The sequence below is a fragment of the Drosophila erecta genome, unplaced genomic scaffold (genome assembly GCF_003286155.1).
Source record: "Drosophila erecta strain 14021-0224.00,06,07 unplaced genomic scaffold, DereRS2 tig00000055-arrow-pilon, whole genome shotgun sequence".
Taxonomy (NCBI): domain Eukaryota; kingdom Metazoa; phylum Arthropoda; class Insecta; order Diptera; family Drosophilidae; genus Drosophila; species Drosophila erecta.
The window spans coordinates 1,656,794-1,675,805 of NW_020825200.1; the positions used below are offsets into that span (position 1 = coordinate 1,656,794).

The following is a 19,012-nucleotide window of genomic DNA, read 5'->3' on the forward strand; positions in this document are numbered from 1 at the left end:
GTATGAATTGTTATCCGTTTCTGGGCGCGAATATGACGGCTTATACGAGGGCCTTCCGCTGTGCTGTGGTCAACTAAGAAATATATGACGGGAAATCCCCGTAAAACTATGAGCAATAAAACCAAATGAGATATGAACTATTGGGTAGAGGTTTATTAATTTGGGCGCATATATAACGGGCTAAGTGTATGAATTAAATCACATTTGCCAAGCAACCACGATACTGGAAACTTTTACATTGAGTCTATTTCTTAAATTGTAAGTGATATTCACAAATTTAGTACAGAATTTAAATTTTGGCGGAATAATAACATAACAGAGCTGTTGCTGAGCTGTAACACAACAGTGACAGTGCTGCAAAACGCTTACAGCCCGAAAGTATGCAGTACTGTAGTGCACAGTAAGCGCCAAATTCAAACGTTTTGAAAACATCAATATTATCCTTTAGCCATTCTAGAAGTCCGCGAGGGATCCCTGCACGGATAAGTGTATTTCGAAGGACTTCCTATAAGGCCTCACTTGCATTCGCGCGTGCATGTGTGTGCGTGCATGTGTGATTGTGAGTGTTCCCTGCGGAGTAATTTAAACGTAAAGGACACGTGACTCCATTTCCTGTATGTTTTTGGCATCTTTACGACTTTTTGTCTGTTGGTTGTCACATTTTTCTCGGTTTTTGTTGCTCCTGCGTGTTGACTCGGTTTCGTGTGCTGAGCTCTCTTTTTGCTAATGCCATTTTTGTTGCTCTTTTTGGCTGCCGTCGCTAAAAAGAGACATTTTTTGCTGTTTTCGAAATTAAATCTAATTTGATGTGCAAATGTGTTGTGTTGGCACTGGCGCTTTGTTATTAGCCCCACTCCGGCACGTGTTGCCTCCCCGGCTTTTATTATTCCAACTTGTCCCTACCAACTTTGCAGCTACAGTGGACTCTCGAACATCACGACGGCAGCGAAATAGTATTTAGTTGGGTTCACTTCTCGAATTCCTATCAAGTAATTAATGAATCTAATGCTGGAACTACCGTATATTACCTAGTACTCATGGAGACAAATGTAAGTTATTTATATGCATAAAATAGGTGGTTAGGAATAAATAATTTTCGAGTTACCATGGTGTCTTCTTTGGCCCTTTGAATTAACAGTTAACGCGCAAATGGCTTACATTTTCTCCTTGCCCGCCCGTTGCCACGCCCCTTTTGTGGTTTCATTTTCATTGCAAGTTGCATTTTGTTTGTTTTTCGCTTACGCTTTATTTTCCTTCCCCCTGCGGCTAGGACATTGGCAGGAGCACAAGGACAACGCCAACGTGTGATAAGCCAAAGTGGCAAAATTGTTGTGGCTGCAGGGGAAAATCAGGGAAAGAAGTCCTGCCGATCGGGGGACACAGGCGATTGGCAGTTGCAATTAAGCTTTTGGCTTTAAATGTCATCGGTTGCAGAGAGTTTTTTATAATTACTTTTCACTGGATTGCTAAGCTGGTATGTGCAATTTAAATGAAGTACTTACGTACGAGAATATTGATATTACATGAAATACAATTTGTATATCTCTTCAAGGATTAATCCTGTTAATAGTCTGAATAAATGCAGAATCTTTAAAGAATGCACTCAAATTGTGGCTGCCAACTCAAATTCGATAGCCACGTGAATAATGTTTTGCAATTTCATATTTTCCGACCGAATCGGATTTCGAATACCAGCTGGACAGAACTAATCACGGCTGTGGTCCTGCCATCACCGAAATGCAAAGCCATATCTGTCCCGCAACGGCTGTCAAATTATGAAAATGGAATAGTTTCTGGTGTGGCTGACACTTTGAAAAGCAATCAGACCGCAGGACCCCACCATTGAATCCTCCAACCAACCAACCAACCAACCAGCCAACAATCCAACGAACCCACCGAGAATTTCGGTGTTGTGCTGCCCTAATTGCTCAATCAAAAAACGTATGCAATTCCACGGGGTAAATCAAGCTGACGCTGGAAAATGCATTTTCCAAGCCAAAAGAAACTAAATTTTATACTTAAACTTCGCCACAAAGACATGGCCCAAAGGTTGATGATTGGGAGCAGTGCGCGGGGTGTGGAGAGCGGAAGTGTTTGGCGGTTTTTCTGGGGGAAAACGAATGAAAGTGATTGCCACAAGCAACAGCCAAAGACAACAATGCCAAACTTTGGCTGTGCCAAGGAGTTTTCGCGAAAGCGGGGGAAAAACTGGCCGGGAAAACGGGCAGGGGCAAAGGATTCTGGGTAGCGGAAACGGAAGCGCATTGAGCAAAGTTGCAGTTGTTGCCTTTTGTTTCGCCATCTCTCCAACGCCAGAGCAAAGCAATTTAAGTTAAACAAGCGCTCAACGTCCTCCCGCTTTTCCTTCGATGAGTTTTCCCAGCAACAGTGTCCTTTTTCGCGCGTTGCGCACGATGTAAATGTCAAATATTTTTCAAAATCCTTCGTGGCGCTCCGATTGTTGCGAGCAAATTTCCAAAATTGTTTTTCCTGATTGACTTAAAGTTGCGCTGCTTTTCGCTACTGCCGATAACTGGGAACTAAGAACTGACGTCTTGGCAACATTTCAAGTGGCTTGAAATTGATTTCGGTGCGACAACTTGACAACTTTCCAAATGGAAATAAATCAGGGAAAATGAATCATTAAACTATTTATAGTTTACGTTCAAGCTGGGAATGTATCTATGATAATTAGATTTCTGGAAGCAGCCAGCTGAACCACGTAGTGTGTGCCAGCGACCGATTCTCCAGTTATTGAATATTTAATTTCAATTTATGGCTAGGCTAAGCCACAAACAAAGCCCAGTTTCCAGTTGGGCCCAAAGTTTTGTTCGATAATTGCGGGCGGAAGCCCTATTTGGCTGGCTTTTCCTGCGCTTTCCTCCACTCGGCGGCGCTGGCTCGATAATTATTATGTAAATTGCTTAAAAATTCACCGCAGGTATGCCCAAAGGATTCACTTTGCCTCAGTTTCCCCGACTTTTCCCGCCCTCCCTTCCGAGACGTCGTCTGGCAGCCGTTGCGCTGCATTAAGCTTGATTGCATTAAGTTTGCTTTGCCCCTCCGAAAGGTGCAGGATGGGGTTTTCCGGGGTCCCAGGAGGAAGGTATCCCTACAGTTTGCGCCGAGCGCGCTCCTCACATTGCCCTGGCCCGATTTCATTGCGCTTTAATCTATGCACTTTGAATTTCTTAGCCTGCATTCCGTATTAGCCAAATTTTCGCATGCTTCGTTGCATGCCGCTCGGTTTTTCACGGCAGCGGGCTCGGATCGGGATCGGGGAAATACTTCATTGAACTATCCGCACACCCACACACACGCACAGTGGTTGTTTTGGATACCTAAAAGTATTTTCTTAAGCTGCAAAATTTTAATTATAGTATATGTCCGACTTATAGTTCTTTTAGGAAAGGTTACAATTACATAAACTATTTTCGCACACTAAATTGACACATTCTGGAGCCCACAGTGCTCTGCCAAGAGCCTGTGAAAATTTTCCTTGTTGCGCTTGACAGGATATTGATGACCTGCACCTTTCCACCCGCAGCAGCATCGTCATTATTTCCCTTAGCATTATGATCGAACTTGTCTTCGTTGCGAAACCAATTTAATCTTTGGAGATTTTAACACATTCCACTCCGCATGCAGCAGTCACTTCCGCTTCCTATTCGAAATTCCTGCTGGGCCTGATGTGATTACCATTGTTTTTGTTTGCTGCTAATAATTAATTTGTGTGCATTACAGCAACTTTGACTCGTCTGGCAAATTGCAGCATTTTATTGAATTTGAATGAATTTTTTATGGCTGCTGCTGGGCAGGCAGAAAAGTTAACAGTTGAAAATAAAGCCATAATATTTACTTTTTTACTTTTTAAATACAAATTGATTTATGCAGCTTAAAGGGCGAACATTGTATTTCCATTGCCTAAAAAGGGACCATCCCTTTAGCTTTATACGTGTTATTTAATTACTTAAGCGGATTTTCGCAGGCGTTGACTTTAGTCCTGGTGAGCTGCATTCCCGCGTATACTTAGCACTTTAATCCGCTGCTGCTTCTCCAGCTTCTCCGCAGTTGGCCTCGAGTGGTGCAGTTTATGCAAATGAGGCTGGCCGCCGTCTGTCCGGCTGACAGGACCTCTATCTGCAGGACGTGCGTGTGTGCAGTGCGTCCTTGTCTTGGGCTAAATGGCAGCAGTCGGAGCGCCACGCCCCTTCGGGCCGGCTCAGTCCGCCTTCGGTGCCCAGTGGGCAACTCTAATTATTTGTTAACATAACACGAGTGGCAATTTAAATGCAATTAGGCTCGCCTGGGCTTCCCGCCCAGGACCTCGGATTGTGCTCATTAGGAGGACTTGGGTCCTTCGATTGAGTGCAGATTTCAATTGGCAATTCAAGTGGCCTCCACTGGCCAGTTGGCAAGAAACTTAATGAGCATTTCGGATTTATTAAGGCTACTACAATCGATTTGGGCCGCATTATTGCTAATGTTTTGCCCATTAATTCAATCAGTTCGACGAAGTAAATTATAAATTCCTGCTGGAAACGTAAACTTAAATCTTCAAACGTCGTCGATATTTCATTTAAATTGCACTGCCAACGATTAACTTTTATTTACATGAATTCCATTTGCGATCAACAAAGCGTGCCATCCAATTGACAATTTAATTACAAAGCCAGTGAGGAACACTGAAAGCTAAAAGTTGTGTGCGCACTCTGAAAGATCCTGCACCTGAAGACACAAGGCACAGGCACTTCATTTCGCAACCATCCTCGGAGCTCATCTCCATCTCCATCTGAATCTGAATCTGCATTGTTTTTTGGCCAGGCGAAATCTATTTAAAACCGGTTCCTGCTCACCAATGGCATTCGTCTCCGACTTTTGGGTCCGAGGAGCCGACCAAATGCGATTACACGGGCCAGGACACAAAAGACGGAGCAGCGGGACAGGAGGACCTTGCCAGAACTGGCCAGATGTCCTCCTGTTTTTGGCATTGTCCTGCAAGCTGAATGCACTGACCAGAGATCAAGCTGCTAAGTCCCTGCCTGTTTGCTGCGTGTGTTTTACTGTGTATTACTCGGGTATCAGGTATTTGTTAGGGGGATTACGAAACACAGATTGGGACTGCAAGGCGTGGAATGATTGCTGACAGAAGGATACTGCTGCAAATAATTGAAACTGTCACTTGGTCGGGGCGAGCGGAACGCAAACTTAAATTCGGGATTGCAAAATAATAGGAGTACCATTTCATTGAAATTATAATCTTAGTTTCCAGCTAAAGTATAGGGTATTTCCCAGCTCCAACCCATCATGCACCTCAGCCAGGAGATACATGCAACAATGGGAGATAAAAGTACGCAAGAAATTACGAAGGGAAGTGGCAAATGGGAAAAACATGAGTAAAGAGCAACCAGAGTGGACAAATGTGTGTCCTGCAACGAAATGCATGCAAATGAGCTGAATAATGAGCACTTCCTGCCCTGCCGACCTCTGACCTCTGGACAACCCTTTTGTGGCACTAATTTCCCGAGCAGCCAGTCGCCCGTTCCCTCCTCTGCCAGGCTCCAAAGTGTCAGTAAGTCAACAAGAATGCACTCTGACACCGCCTGAAGGAGTTCAACGAGGGAATCGAAAGGCTGTGGGACGCACTTTGAGTGCACTGGCAGAAAAAAGGCGACAATGAACTACATTCTAGCTGCACTAGGGACTCAGTTAATATTAATATTATATTGAGGCAAAGCAGGTGGATAGTGGATTACAATTTTGAATTTACCGCACGTGCAGGCGGCAGTCTTTTCTCGCAGTGATGCAATCTGTGCGATGGTCGCTTCTGTTGGCCAGTCGTCGTCCACTCGACACTTTGAATGTCATTAAGCTGTCCGTCCAATCTGGATGCCAAAACCCCCGTCGCCTCCTCCTGCCCCTCTCCTCAGCACCTTGTCCTCCGTCCGGACACTTAGTCAATGTCTCACTAACAATCGTCAACAGGCTCAAGCAGCGTAGGGCAACAATCATGGCTGCTGTCCCAGTTTCTTTGCCTCGTGGAGTCCAGAACCCGGAATCCTCCCGAAAGGACCTGGCTTTGTTTGCCAGCTGGTACGTTGGTATATGTTGAATGCATTCTGGGCCCAGAACGTTTGTCAATTTTCCGCTTGTCGACCCTGTGAATTGGCCTTTTTTGTCCGGGGCGAGAATCCTGTTTTATTCCTGCATGCAAAACGCGTCCTGCGTGTTGTAATTGTCCTTAGACCGGCACTGCCGGTCAAGTTTTTCGGCGCACAGATGCTCCAGGTGAAATATGTTCGGAAATACCTGTGAAACAGGTGAGGCCAATGATAAAGCGGACAGTCGAAAAGGATTTGCCAGCAAGAAACTGGCAGCTGAATGGAAAGTAACCGATATGTAGTAAGGTTTTTAGGTGTCCAAAGCAATGTTTCGAGGACTATTAAATACTAATACTGCTTTGAGGCCAACTGCCTTCTAGCCAATAGCCTGGATGAGCCAGATTTTCAAAGTGACCGCCGAAAAGTGGGACCAATCCCTCGGCTCAGCCCGAAAACTTCATCCACGCTGGTGACCCCGACTCCGGCACCATCTCCGCTGACATGGAATATCCCTAATCGCCGATGGCTGAGTGCAAAACGCAGCGCCCGAGGCGACAGGAGCATTTGGGGCTTATTAAATTGCCATTACCTAAGCCGGACATCATCATCATTTTCGCCCAGGGCCGCCCTGCATACGAAGGCTCGGCATTTGCCACTCAAGTGCGGGATTAGCGGTGATGATGACAACAGCTTGACAGCCAGCAGGTCCATTAGGGCGGCGGTGGAGGGGCGTGGTCGCGCACCCAACGGCAGGGCATAGGTTTAGGGCCAAGGGATTCAGGTGAGCCGAGGATGCCTGACGAGCTTAGGTGTCCAGCGAGCAGCGAGTACGCGTACTCATGCATCCGCGGACCCAAAAAGTAGCTGGCTTCACTGCACCGAAAAAAATCTATGTACCTTAGCCTATCAAGTATCAAAGATACATTCGATACATTCTCAGTTTCATCGTTACTGAATCGAATGATGGACCTTAGGTTGTATACACATTCCATAAAATAAAGTTATAATTTGATCAACAATACAAATATTCGAATATACCCGTACATTTTCGCCACGAGCTCGCTTTTGTTTTGTACAGTGCTCTAAATAAATCCGCACAATATATTTAACATTTAAATGGGCAGAAATTAACTGAGTCTGAAAGTGGGTGGAAGAGGTGGGTGGTGGGTGGTGGGTGGCGGATGAGCTGAGTAAAGGGAAGTGAAGGAACTTGCCACCCAGTAAATGCCACGTAATCCACAAAAGCCGAAACGACAGCCCCGAAACACAATGTGCAGTGAAAGTCGGGAGCTAGCGACAACAAAAGCCAGGACTCTTGAGTGTCCACCGCCAGGACCCGGTCCCAGCTGCTCCAAATCCCGCAAAGAGTCCGAAATATATACGGACCAAGGGGCCAAAGCCTTAATCTGCTTTAAATGGCAAAGAGATTTCTGCGTTTTACCCACCCGCCAAACCCCAAACTCGCATTCATACGGCAAATATCAAGTGCATCATCATCGTCGTCATCGTCATCAATGAGCAAAGAGACAGGACAGCTGGGAGCGGTTGGTCCAAGGACGAGGCCAAAACTGCATTAACTTGGCCGTGCTTCGAAATCGAGCAGCCTCAAAACTAGACAGATACACCTAGAAACTTCTTGGATAGCCGAACTCAAATAGCCAGATAGTATGTTTGAAAACCTAGCAATACGAGGAATTATTAAATTATTGGTATCGTAACGATACGATTAAAATGCATTTTGAAAGCTATGCTTCTTTTCTATTCTGATTCTGATTCTGATTCTCGCAGTGCATCGATGTCCTTGGCGCGCAGCACAACATCGTTATTATCGCATTGAGCGCTGTAAAGTACCGAATAATCTACAGGATAATGAGCATGAATGAACGAGAACGTTTTCCTTTTTATTTTATGTTTTTTAGCTTTGTTTTGTTTTGAATGGAATGGACCGAATACCTTCTGAAGTGAATAGGTAACCAACTCAAGAGCGGAGCGAGTGGAGGGCCCCAGACTCTGCCCCCAAGTGCACTCAACTATAGGAAGCCAAATCTGCGGAGAACTCAGTGACTGCTTGTTTATTAAAAAATAATAATAAAATATAAAATAATCAAGCATGGAGTCCGTTAAACGACAAGTCAAAAAGCACTTCAAGGACACATGGGGGGAAGGACAAATGCAGGTAATCTTCTGGTTATGAAGTGGTACACCAAATTGAGCAGCTAAGGGAGACACTTCGATGTCTGCCAAGCAAACTCAATTGAAATACACATGTTTCTCTGCAAGTATTATTGTGCGCACATCATTGAAGGCCAGCTTTATTTTCATTAAACAAAGTTTACATTCATGGCTGTAAGCAACATGATTTCACATGACTTACCTTCACTTGTGGCACTTAATGCCGAATGTTTTATGGTATTGAAAAGGGCACAGGGAAGTTGGGAGCCCATTTTGCCACTTCTTTGTCTCCTTCGCTCCAGCATTTAAATTCATATTTCTCATATTTACATGGAATACTTATGGCGCAGGACGCAGGACGCAGGACACCAAGGAAGCAGAATGCCAACTTTTTGCCATTTTGTCAACGTTTTTCAGTTTTTTTTTTCATATTTATTTTACTGTTTCATGTTTTTTGCCGTTTATTTTTGTTAGAGCAGCAAACCAGAACGAGTAGTTCATTAGTTTTCAACTGTTTGGCTGCAGCTATTCCTATTTTGCAGCTGCATGTGGCCAGAGCCATCAAAGCATCGTTCCGGGCCATCAGCCAGGAGTCCTGTTCCTTTCAGGACCTGCTCCTTCTGCTCCTCTGCTCCTCCTCTGCTCCTCCTTGCCATTCCCAGCACTGCCATTCCATTTCCCGGGCGCCTTCGCATTTTTCGTGGCACAGTAATGTGAACAGACTGCGGCTGCAGCACTGGCTTTTGTAATGAAAAGTTGAGGCAACTTGTTGTACGTATACGTCATGATTTGAACCCATTTCCCATTTCCCATGCCCCTGCACTTTTTTAGTTTCTCCCAGGATGTTACACATGATACCGATATGGGCTGCAAGTATTTTAAAGTTGAACCATTTCGAAAATGAAACATTTCTCATTAATTAACGGAGTTTCAGCCGCAACACTTGCCTGGAAAAAGCTAATTGAGGGAAATATTTCTGGAGCATGTGAATGCCAAATCAAGTGACTGCGCCCAAATGGAAATTCTCTACAACTCACAACGTTCCACTTAATACAACATATCATTTACTGAGCTGCCAACTTGCCTACGAGAATAAAATATCAAATGTGGAGTGAGTGCCGCCATATCAGCGACATCCTGAGTGATTTTTCTTGTTTGCTAATCATTTTCGTGTACTTCTTTGCTCCGCAAAAGGAAGTTGCTTTGATGGCGTTATAGATATGTTAAGTACACGGCTCCCGGGGAAATTTGACTGACATACGCATTAAGTGTACAATACCAGCCAATCAATAAGTAATGCGAAGTATTCATCGCGTTTAAATACTGATGAGAAGTCGCATCTTTAACTGAACTCAGCTCGGCGCAGAAGAGTTCTTTTTGCCAGTTCTTTGACTCTGATTTCGATTGCAAAAGTTTTGCAGATGCTCGGTTCGCTTGTCTCTATGGTAAAATTGCAGCAGGGTTTCGCGGATGTGCAGCCAACTCACTAAAGCCAAAAGTTAGGATGTGATTCAGATAGTTGGCCCGTCTGCAGGAAGTAAGTTAAACTTTAAGTGAGCCACAGTTTCAACAGACCTTCAGGATCGAATCATAAGTTCCCAGCTACCGCATTGCATCATTGGGCAAATGGCTGAAGCAACAGCGGCCACTAAAATTGCGGAAACTACTCCATGTGACACACGTTTCTGCTTTCTTCTCCAGCAGTTGAGCACATCAATTTACTTTTATTTTCCTCTTGTTGGTGGCCCCGTTTGCGGGTTTCGCCGAAAGGGTTGCTCCAGAAAAAACACAAATATATTGGTCAGTGGCCAGAAGGATCGATGGGTGTGTGCCCTGTATCTCAAAATGTATGTCTTGCAAATTTATTCGGGTCGAATAATAACAGAGGAACTTCTCCGAATTGTATTGTATAGCTGAAATACTAATAGTAATATAAATTGGCAAAATCTTCGAATATGTGTTGCTGTAGCATACCCGACATTGCTCGATTGCTAGGTGTTGCTACAAAGTAAGAAAACATTTCCCCTCTTTCCGATTTCCGCACATCGATAAACCCAAACCTTTGGTTGCCGATTCAATTCAATTGATTCAATTGGGATTGTATCGGGCTTCGTTTTATGCTCGTTTTGGCCAACACACATTACGAGCTGGGTTTGAAGCACATCCCCGGTGCGAGTGCCCCATTTATCTGTTGGCCAAATGGTTCATGTCTCTATTTGAAGTGGGTGTGCGACATTTTCCCGAAATGTAAGGCTAGACGGGTATAACCTTTTATTTTGCAGCATTTTTTAGCTGCCCACTCTTACGAGCCGATAATGTTATTGGCGTAGGAATTTTATGAATTGACCATTTTCATTTGGCCGGGATATTTGATATTTTCCCTATGACTTTGCAATTTGCATAAGAAATTGTGTCACGACTAGTTTCGCTACACTTCATTCCATTTCTTTTGTGCATATTTTATCTGGCTTTTCAGCGGCCAAGTGGGTGAAGTTGGTAAAGTGGGTGAAGTGGGTGGTGGAGTACGCTCTGGATCGACCGGCATTTTTGCTCTTTTGGGGCTTGGCCTTTTCTTGTCGGTTCATCGTCTCCTTTCCTCGGGATTCCTTTGTCTGCAGGACAAAATATTTTGCGATTCTGTGTATGGTTGCCACAGTGGCTTGGGAATAAATGTCCATGCCAGCGGGCTGAAGGATGGCATGTGGCTGGAATTTGATGTGTGTTGATGGAGTACGGATGAAAGGCCTCTAGTCAGGTGTATCCGTTGGATTCGAAATTGAAATATTTCCAAGAACTATCGCTAATTCCTAATGCATCGATACATGTAGCAATGCTAAACATTTTGGGTTCTTTAACCCGACCCACCAAATATTTCTGTGTAACAGAATCAAAGTACCATTTTTGCTTCCACCCAGCCACCGGAAAACACTGCTGATTGTTCTGCCTTCCCGCCAGTAAATAGCAAGTCGAATGCCAAACTTTTCCCGGTACTTAACACTGTGCAACCACAGTGCCTCACAATGCAGGCCTCACGTGTGGGTGGGTGTGTGGATGTACTTTTGTGAGTGACTGTCAGCATCGTCTGCACTTTGACACTCGCACAGAGTTGCATTCCAGCCATTGAGCTATTTGGCTCGAGTGGCAACCGAAACTTTCGAGCCAAAAAATAAAAACTTCCCAGAAGAGGAAAACTTTTGCGGACGGCGAGAAGTTTTTCCTCTGTTTGGTGCTGCTTCGGATTAATATTTTCTTTTGCCTGCCTTCCGTTTCCACTTTTAGTGCATTCCTCGGCGTTTTCTGTCTTTTTGTCTTGTTACTTATTTGTTGTTAGTCCTTCGTACTTCAAATGCAATTTCTAACAAAAATTCCTCTCAAGAGTATCAAAATACACAGCGGCATTCTTCAGTTTTATTTAGTTTTTCTTTAGTTCAACGACGTTCAGTTCAGATTTGGCTTACACAAGCACGAGGTGTTGAGTCGTTTACCTATATTTGGGTTTTTTAGATATTTTTTAAAACCCAAAGGCGCAAAAGCCCTTGCAAGTATGCAATGTTTTTGCAAGTTAACATGCTCTATCTTAAGATCCCCTCCCCGTTGTTAAGGACAACAAACCACGCCCAAAGGACCGACATTTTAAATGGCGCACTAAATTACTGAAACACGCCCACACAACACACGCAAATTTGCATGCTTACGCTGTTCTTACGCTCAGAACGTCCCGCCTATTCGCTACCCCGTACACAGTAATCTGAGAAACACACTATCTTCTGGCTGAGTGTACATATACTGAAGCAGGCATATTCCTGAAGGAGAAAGTTATGCCTTTTAAATGCCATATTAACCAAAAACCAGGACTGAGCTTCTGAAGTTGGTACTCCGCACTTGAGGACTACAGGGTATAAGTGCAACTTACTGCTGAGAACAAAATTTACGCTTTTCCAGGCATTTTTCATGTGGCTCGTAGCTGCAGTTGGGAAACTTTTTATGGCGGCCACAGCATTCGGCAAATGAGTTCTTGTTTTGGGGGTTTCAGTTTTAACCACCCACATGTGTGCTGCCCGCATGAAATGCGCGTTTGGTTGCCAAAAGTTCTTTAAAATAATTATGAGAGGTGTGCTCGTACGCAAATGAGAACAACAGAACAGCTATTTAAATGTTTAAATGTACAATTTAGCGAGATATTTATTTAAGATACGAAGTCACACCCCCGGCAAGGAGGAACCAACCCAAAAGGATAATTGGCTTGGTGTGAAAATATGGCCTTTCGGCAGCGGATTTTCTGGTTTCATTCAGCCTAATCATTTCCCAAATGAATATTTTAATGCCTGGGGAAGTCAAGTCCCCGTCGTACTGCTGAATTTCCTCTCCATTTTCAAGCCATATTAGGTTGGGTTCGAACCGAAGCTCATAATCCTTGCAAATTGTTCTTGCCAACTTGCAGTTGAGCTCAGCAAAACAAATGTTTGCCCTGGACTTAAAAGATTGCGCCACGTCAGTCCAGATAGGTTCGAAGTCGTGGCAGCCCATACAGTTTGGCTCATAGAACTTTACGAAGAACGTCCCATCCTCAGTGGTTTCAAGGAAGTTGTCTGCTGTCAGCACATGTACCTTGCCAGGAGTGCACTGGTCCACGGATCTGGCCTTTATACTCCAATTTGCAATGGTGGTCACTTCGCCAGATCGTTCGGATGAGGACTTATCCGACAGAGCGCTCCAGATCAGCAGTGAAAATAGTATATGAGTACCCCAAAATGTAGACATTTTTCGGCAATTTGTACAGAGTTTGTTGCGACCTAACAAACTTTGTCTGATCTGAATGTGACTTCTAAAGCAGTTCACACTTAGATGGCTAGCTCCCAGCTGAAATCAGTTTTGGCAGTAACTCAGTGCGTAACTCAACTAATTCTAATTTTGCTTTTATTTCTTTTCAAAACTGATAGTCTTAGAATGGTTAGTGCGGCTTATGGAGTTTTAGAAACTTGAGGAGACTTTGCTTACGATCTAACTTCACATGCTCAGAGTATGTAAGAATAGTTGGTAGTGTGTATGAATACGGTGGAGTTTGGGTGGGAAGTTCAGCTTCTGGAGTTCCATTTAGTCAGGCTTCAGTGCCAGTGGCCATCCTCGTTGAGTTTCCGGGGATCGATGTGCAGGCCGAGCTTCTCCAGCTTGCGCACCTTCCTCATTTGCTTGGTCAGGCGCCGCTTGAAGTTGATCTCCTGGTTGAGATTCATAATCTCTATGGTGTCGTACTGCCGTATGTTCTTGATCGTCTGCAGGATGAGGTTATCCGTCAGATGCAGCTTGATGGTGGACATCTTCATGAAGGGGGCATCGCGGCGCCGCAACTCCTCCCTGTAGGCAAACAGGGTGTAGTGCAGCGATGGCAGCGAAGGCAAAGGACGCTCCAGTTGTGGAAAGAGTAGCTCAGCCATTTGGAATACGCGTATGTGCCCACTGATTTACTGGGTATTTACTGGGAGTGCTGCGCGGAGATCTGTTCGCTTTGAGTGTCCAGAGTGCAGTGCTGCCCGGGTCAGGGTGCCCTGGTTTTTATGCCCAGCCATCGACTACCTGCTGCTGGCTGCTGTTTACTGCGAAAATTCCGACACTCTGCCACTGGAGGATTTTCTGGGGAAATCCCGAGGAAATGGCAGCTGGCGCTAGAACGAGAGACTTAGCTACCTGCCAGGACAGCTGCAGGAGATGTTTTCTTTCGAGCACGCGATTAAACTGGATTTTCCTCAGCCCGCAAATTTTGCGACGTCCGCGTACAGTCTAACTCCGCTAAAGGTGTCACAGCGCAAGCCAAGGTTTCTAGAAAGTGCGAGTATACGAAATTAAATATAATTTCAGAGCACAAAGGTCTGAATCAATTCCACATAATCAGTAAGGAACCCATGCTTGATTATAAAGAACTTCTAATGAGTTTGCGACCTAGAAAAGAGAGCAAAACAGCCAGTAAAAGAAACAGAAAAAAGTGAATGTTTTTGCATTCATTCAGTATTTTACAATTTTTCCTTTGCCTTTGCTTAGCAGTGTCCTTCGGCCTTCCATCGCAAATAAAATAAACGGCATTCACCTGCGGGATTGACGACTGCTGAAATCTGCATACCCATGTGGTGCGGTCAAAGGTTACGTGAATATATTGCATAGAATTTACTTGTATTCATTCAATTAGTTGCACTCACATGAAAAAGGGTAAAATAAATATATGAATGCAAGTTTAACGTTAAGATGCATCACTTTGATTGCGATGATCTCATAGTTACTTGCAGGACTTCCGCAGGATTATGATTTTTCCCACTTACACTCATAATTGCTAACTTTTAAATGCTTTAATTTTGTGCAAAAGTCAATTTCCAATTTATTCGCAAGCGTCAGATTAATGCCACTAAATATATGTTATATATAGCTTGTTTGTAACCGAACATATTTTAATTAGTCAAATTATTAATATATCCAAATGCTGTCATCGAGGAGGAGCCAATTAAAACCAGTAATAATTATAATAACTCGTATATTTCGGGGCTTTTGTACCAAATTCTGTGGTTTGGTTGGCTTACGTCAGATGTTAAACTACCTCCAACTGACCAACAATGCGAATCAGTCTGTATACTCATGAGACAACAGACCAATATGTTGCATATGGTACATTTTCCAGGAATCGTTGATTTAAAGATGAGTTTGCAAACTGTGTAGCCTTTACTTGGGCTAACTTTTCAACGGTCTAGATAGAACTTAGGCGTTCACCCATAAATAAGCCCATTAGGAACAAAATGAATGATCAAAATGGAAATCTATACGATTTGCCTAGGAATATTAAATCAATAAATTGCTTTTTTTACTTTAAAATGGGCGATTAATTGGACTGCGCATACAGACGCTGATTGAATGTTAAATTCCGTCTCTCTATCATCGGCCAGAAACAAAATGTAAAATATTTCGATTAATTATCAGAACCGACAAAAGATTCTAGGGCACATGGACGGCTTGTCTCCGGCGAATGCATTTAATTTGCATGTTCACGAAGGTCCTTTTGTGTGCATTTGTGAAATGTCCGTCTGGATGTCCGTCCTCAACGCCAATGAGTCAATATTATTACGGTCGACCCTTCACACCCTCCATGAAATTGGCAAAAGGGAAAGCGGCCGCAAACGCTGGCAAAAATGCTTTCAATTAATTAAACACCCGAAAAGCAAGGCTGTAATGAGAATGCAATGTGCTGTGCAAAGAGCTCCAAAGGGCGATGTTTGGTTGGGGGAACCCGCAGCTGGTCTCTCGATCAACTCAATCAACAATGATGCCAATTTGCAGGACACTCGATGCACGCAGAAAAACCTCGTGTCATCTGCACACTTTTCATTATAAAAACTGCACTCACACTTATGCTCTTTGGCTTGGTCTTTCGGATTAAGAATATACTAGAATTTTACCTATAAATTCTACTTAGCTCAGCTCGTTTTCAAAATATTTTATAAATATTGTGGAGAGTATGTATTAAATGTGAGCCACCTTATTTGCAGGCGTGCAGTCTGCGGCATGCAGCTCATTAATAATACAGATACTGTGTTTGGCGGCAATCATTTTTCGGTTGCATGCCATCGCGGTGGCATTGATTAACACCGCCAATGGTCACCGCAACGCCAGGCGAACTGCAATGATATTGGGCGGAAAAGGGGCATTTGGTCGAGTGTCGTCGAATGAGGCCGTACATGGGAATAAATGTAGTTTTGGTAGTGCTTTACGCGGCAAGTGGCTTGAACGAGCATAATGCCAGTCAGGTGAAAGGTAACCTGCGGTCGACGAAAACGGCTTCTTTTTGGTGGAAAAATGTCATATGATTTTCCTTGAAAACTTATAGCAAATACGAAGTTTGAGTTCGCGAAAACGCCAAGTCATGTGAGACAATTTGCAACCGTGTGGCGGCCTATAAAAGGCACCTTTGACCAGCTGAAGCAAATACTCAAAAGGCAGCCGCGGCCGAGATGTTAAGCAAGTTGTTCACCCACATCAGTGAAAAGCCACTGAGCGAGCGGGTTAAGTCCCGAGATGCCTTCATTTACTTGGACCGGGTGATGTGGTCCTTTGGCTGGACCGAGCCAGAAAACAAAAAGTAATGAAAACGAGCCAAGCTCACATGGTATATAAGTACTGAAACAAACACGGCTTCTCGTAAGGTGGAATCTGCACTACAAGCTGTGGTCAGCATCCGTGACAGTAGTGTTGCTGATCCTTCTGCCCATCTCGGTGAGCATCGAGTACATTCAGCGGTTCAAGACCTTCTCGGCGGGTGAGTTCCTCAGTTCCTTCGAGATCGGAGTCAACATGTACGGCAGCAGCTTCAAGAGCGCCTTCACCATGCTGGGATTCAGGAAGAGGCAGGAGGCTAAGATGTTGCTGGACCAGCTGGACAAGAGATGCATCAGCGATGAGGAGAGGTCCACTGTGCATCGCTATGTGGCCATGGGAAACCTGTTCGACATTCTGTACCACATTTTTTACTCCACCTTCGTGGTCATGAACTTTCCGTACTTTCTGATGCAGCGTCGACATGCCTGGCGCATGTACTTTCCCTTCATCGACTCCGAAAAGCAATTTTACATCTCCAGCATCGCCGAATGCTTTCTGATGACCGAGGCCATCTACATGGATCTCTGCACGGACGTGTGTCCCCTGATCGCCATGCTCATGGCTAAGTGCCACATCAACCTGCTGAAGAAGCGGCTCAGAAATCTCAGATCGGAGCCAGGGAAGACCGAGGAGGAGTACTTGTCGGAGCTCACCGAGTGCATCCGCGATCATCGATTGCTGTTGGAGTAAGCTCCCCCAAGTGCTACAATTTCTTCTTCAATTTGTTTCCAATTTGTTTTGAAATGCCCTTATTGTATTCCCCAGCTATGTTGACGCACTGCGACCCGTCTTTTCGGGCACCATTTTCGTGCAGTTCCTCCTGATCGGCACTGTGCTGGGTCTCTCAATGATTAACCTAATGTTCTTCTCGACATTTTGGACCGGAGTCGCCACCTGCCTCTTCATGTTCGACGTGTCCATGGAGACCTTCCCCTTTTGCTATTTGTGCAACATGATCATCGACGACTGCCAGGAAATGTCCGATTGCCTCTTTCAATCGAACTGGACCTCCGCCGACCGTCGCTACAAGTCCACCTTGGTATACTTCCTTCACAATCTTCAGCAGCCCATTACTCTGACGGCTGGAGGCGTTTTTCCCATTTGCATGCAAACCAATTTGGCTGTGGGTACCAATATTGGCCATAACTAATAACTATATAACTAATTTAACTGTTCTATTGTAGATGGTCAAGCTGGCCTTCTCTGTGGTTACTATAATGAAACAATTTAACTTGGCCGATAGGTTTCAATAGGTTGAGAAATGCAAGCTACACTCAACAAAATACTGTTTAACATATAACACAACACTGTGCAATTAACTTCTGCAAAAGTTTAGCGTGGTAATTTTAGTAGGATGCCGGAATTGTAATTTTATGAACTTTCTCTTAAAGCAAAAGAAAGTTCTTTGGCGCAAAAGAAATCGAGACAAGCTCCACAATAAAACGACTTCAAGTTGGTCAGTAAATCTAGTGCACTTGTCTCTTTCGCACGAGAGGGCGCCCGGGGCGTGCTTTCTCTCTCCCGCCGCTGTCCACTTAATAAAGTGCAAACAGGCAAGTGATTATTTCACAGCTATTGTTCGAAAGGGATGGGATGCGGATGCGGATGGCGGATGCGGATGCGGGTTGGGCCGAAAGGGGGCGTGGCTTGGGGAGGAGACAACAAAGGATCTGCGTTATAGCCAAGGTAACGAAGCAGAACACACAAAACATATAAAAGCAGCAAAAAACAGCAAAAGGGACCATATAACGAGGAGGAAAGCGCGAAAAAATTGCGAAGCGCGAATAAAAAATGTAACTAAGGAAATTAATACAATGGTGCGAGAGAGGGACAGCAAGGGAGCGCCAGAGCGAGAGGGCAGAGGGGTCAACTGCAGGCGAAATTTGCGAGCTGCTTTATTGCAACGAGCTGAAACTAACAAGGACACTACAGGACATTCAGCCGCTTTCAGCCACTTGAAGAGATCATCGCGATCACTGCTCACAGTGTCTTTTAATCTTATTAAAAATAGTTGAAAATGCACTACACTAAGCAGTTTCGTATTTGCAGTTCGCTGCCGTGTTCTGCGATGCTCATCTATCATTTGACTAATGCCATTACTTAGCATTGGACCTCTTGCACTATGCAAATTTTGCGGCTAAACCTTCCAAGGTCGATCTGGTGGAAAAAGTTCACAAATTAGCGCCCATCATCAATCAATGGTGGGCCAGCCAAAAGAGCGCCAGCCGAGGTCAATGGGGTGAAATGCTGACGCTAATTGCAATTTGTGGTTTCAGTCAGCTGCAGGAGGAGCCCAATATATGCACAATGTACTACATCGCACTCCCTGCGCACGGCGTTTGCATTTGAGGACCCCGATGATGGATTTTGGGCAGCAGTGCGAAGCCGAAAAACCGCATCGACATCTTCTGCTAAACCCAAACCCAAGCCCAAGCCCGGCCAATTCGATTGAAGGAAGTTCGGGCCCTGTAAACCAGGTAAACTCAATCAGCGGAGGCAGGTAGCCGACATCAGGTGCGCATATTCAAATCAAGTGTTTAGTGGCCTCGGGGTCGCCAGGATTCTGCGTGGCTCATGTGCTTCCTTTGATCTGCGGCCCTTAAATG

The 19,012-nt window shown here is 44.6% G+C and overlaps 3 protein-coding genes across 3 annotated transcripts; 1 reads left to right on the top strand and 2 right to left on the bottom strand.

Moving 5' to 3' along the window:
• Positions 1–12,442: 12,442 nt before the first annotated feature.
• On the bottom strand, positions 12,443–13,194 carry LOC6542501 (thioredoxin domain-containing protein 5 homolog). The gene has a single exon (XM_001968261.2). The coding sequence runs from the start codon at positions 13,032–13,034 to the stop codon at positions 12,456–12,458; it is 579 nt and encodes a 192-aa protein (XP_001968297.1). The 5' UTR covers positions 13,035–13,194; the 3' UTR covers positions 12,443–12,455.
• A 35-nt stretch (positions 13,195–13,229) lies between these two features.
• LOC6541699 lies at positions 13,230–13,831 on the bottom strand. Its single transcript, XM_001968262.3, has one exon. The coding sequence runs from the start codon at positions 13,706–13,708 to the stop codon at positions 13,379–13,381; it is 330 nt and encodes a 109-aa protein (XP_001968298.1). The 5' UTR covers positions 13,709–13,831; the 3' UTR covers positions 13,230–13,378.
• Positions 13,832–16,157: 2,326 nt separating this feature from the next.
• LOC6543081 (odorant receptor 22a) lies at positions 16,158–17,875 on the top strand. Its single transcript, XM_001968263.3, has 4 exons — positions 16,158–16,389; positions 16,454–17,092; positions 17,172–17,529; positions 17,591–17,875. Exons 1-4 carry the CDS (start codon positions 16,262–16,264, stop codon positions 17,657–17,659), a joined length of 1,194 nt encoding a protein of 397 aa, XP_001968299.1. The 5' UTR covers positions 16,158–16,261; the 3' UTR covers positions 17,660–17,875.
• Positions 17,876–19,012: the final 1,137 nt, after the last annotated feature.

Coding starts and splice junctions, on each gene's coding strand:
- LOC6542501 (XM_001968261.2), bottom strand. CDS start 13,034: ATGTCTACATTTTGGGGTACTCATATACTATTTTCACTGCTGATCTGG.
- LOC6541699 (XM_001968262.3), bottom strand. CDS start 13,708: ATGGCTGAGCTACTCTTTCCACAACTGGAGCGTCCTTTGCCTTCGCTG.
- LOC6543081 (XM_001968263.3), top strand. CDS start 16,262: ATGTTAAGCAAGTTGTTCACCCACATCAGTGAAAAGCCACTGAGCGAG. Junction 17,093..17,171: donor GATCATCGATTGCTGTTGGA/GTAAGCTCCCCC, acceptor TGTATTCCCCAG/CTATGTTGACGCACTGCGAC. Junction 17,530..17,590: donor GCATGCAAACCAATTTGGCT/GTGGGTACCAAT, acceptor GTTCTATTGTAG/ATGGTCAAGCTGGCCTTCTC.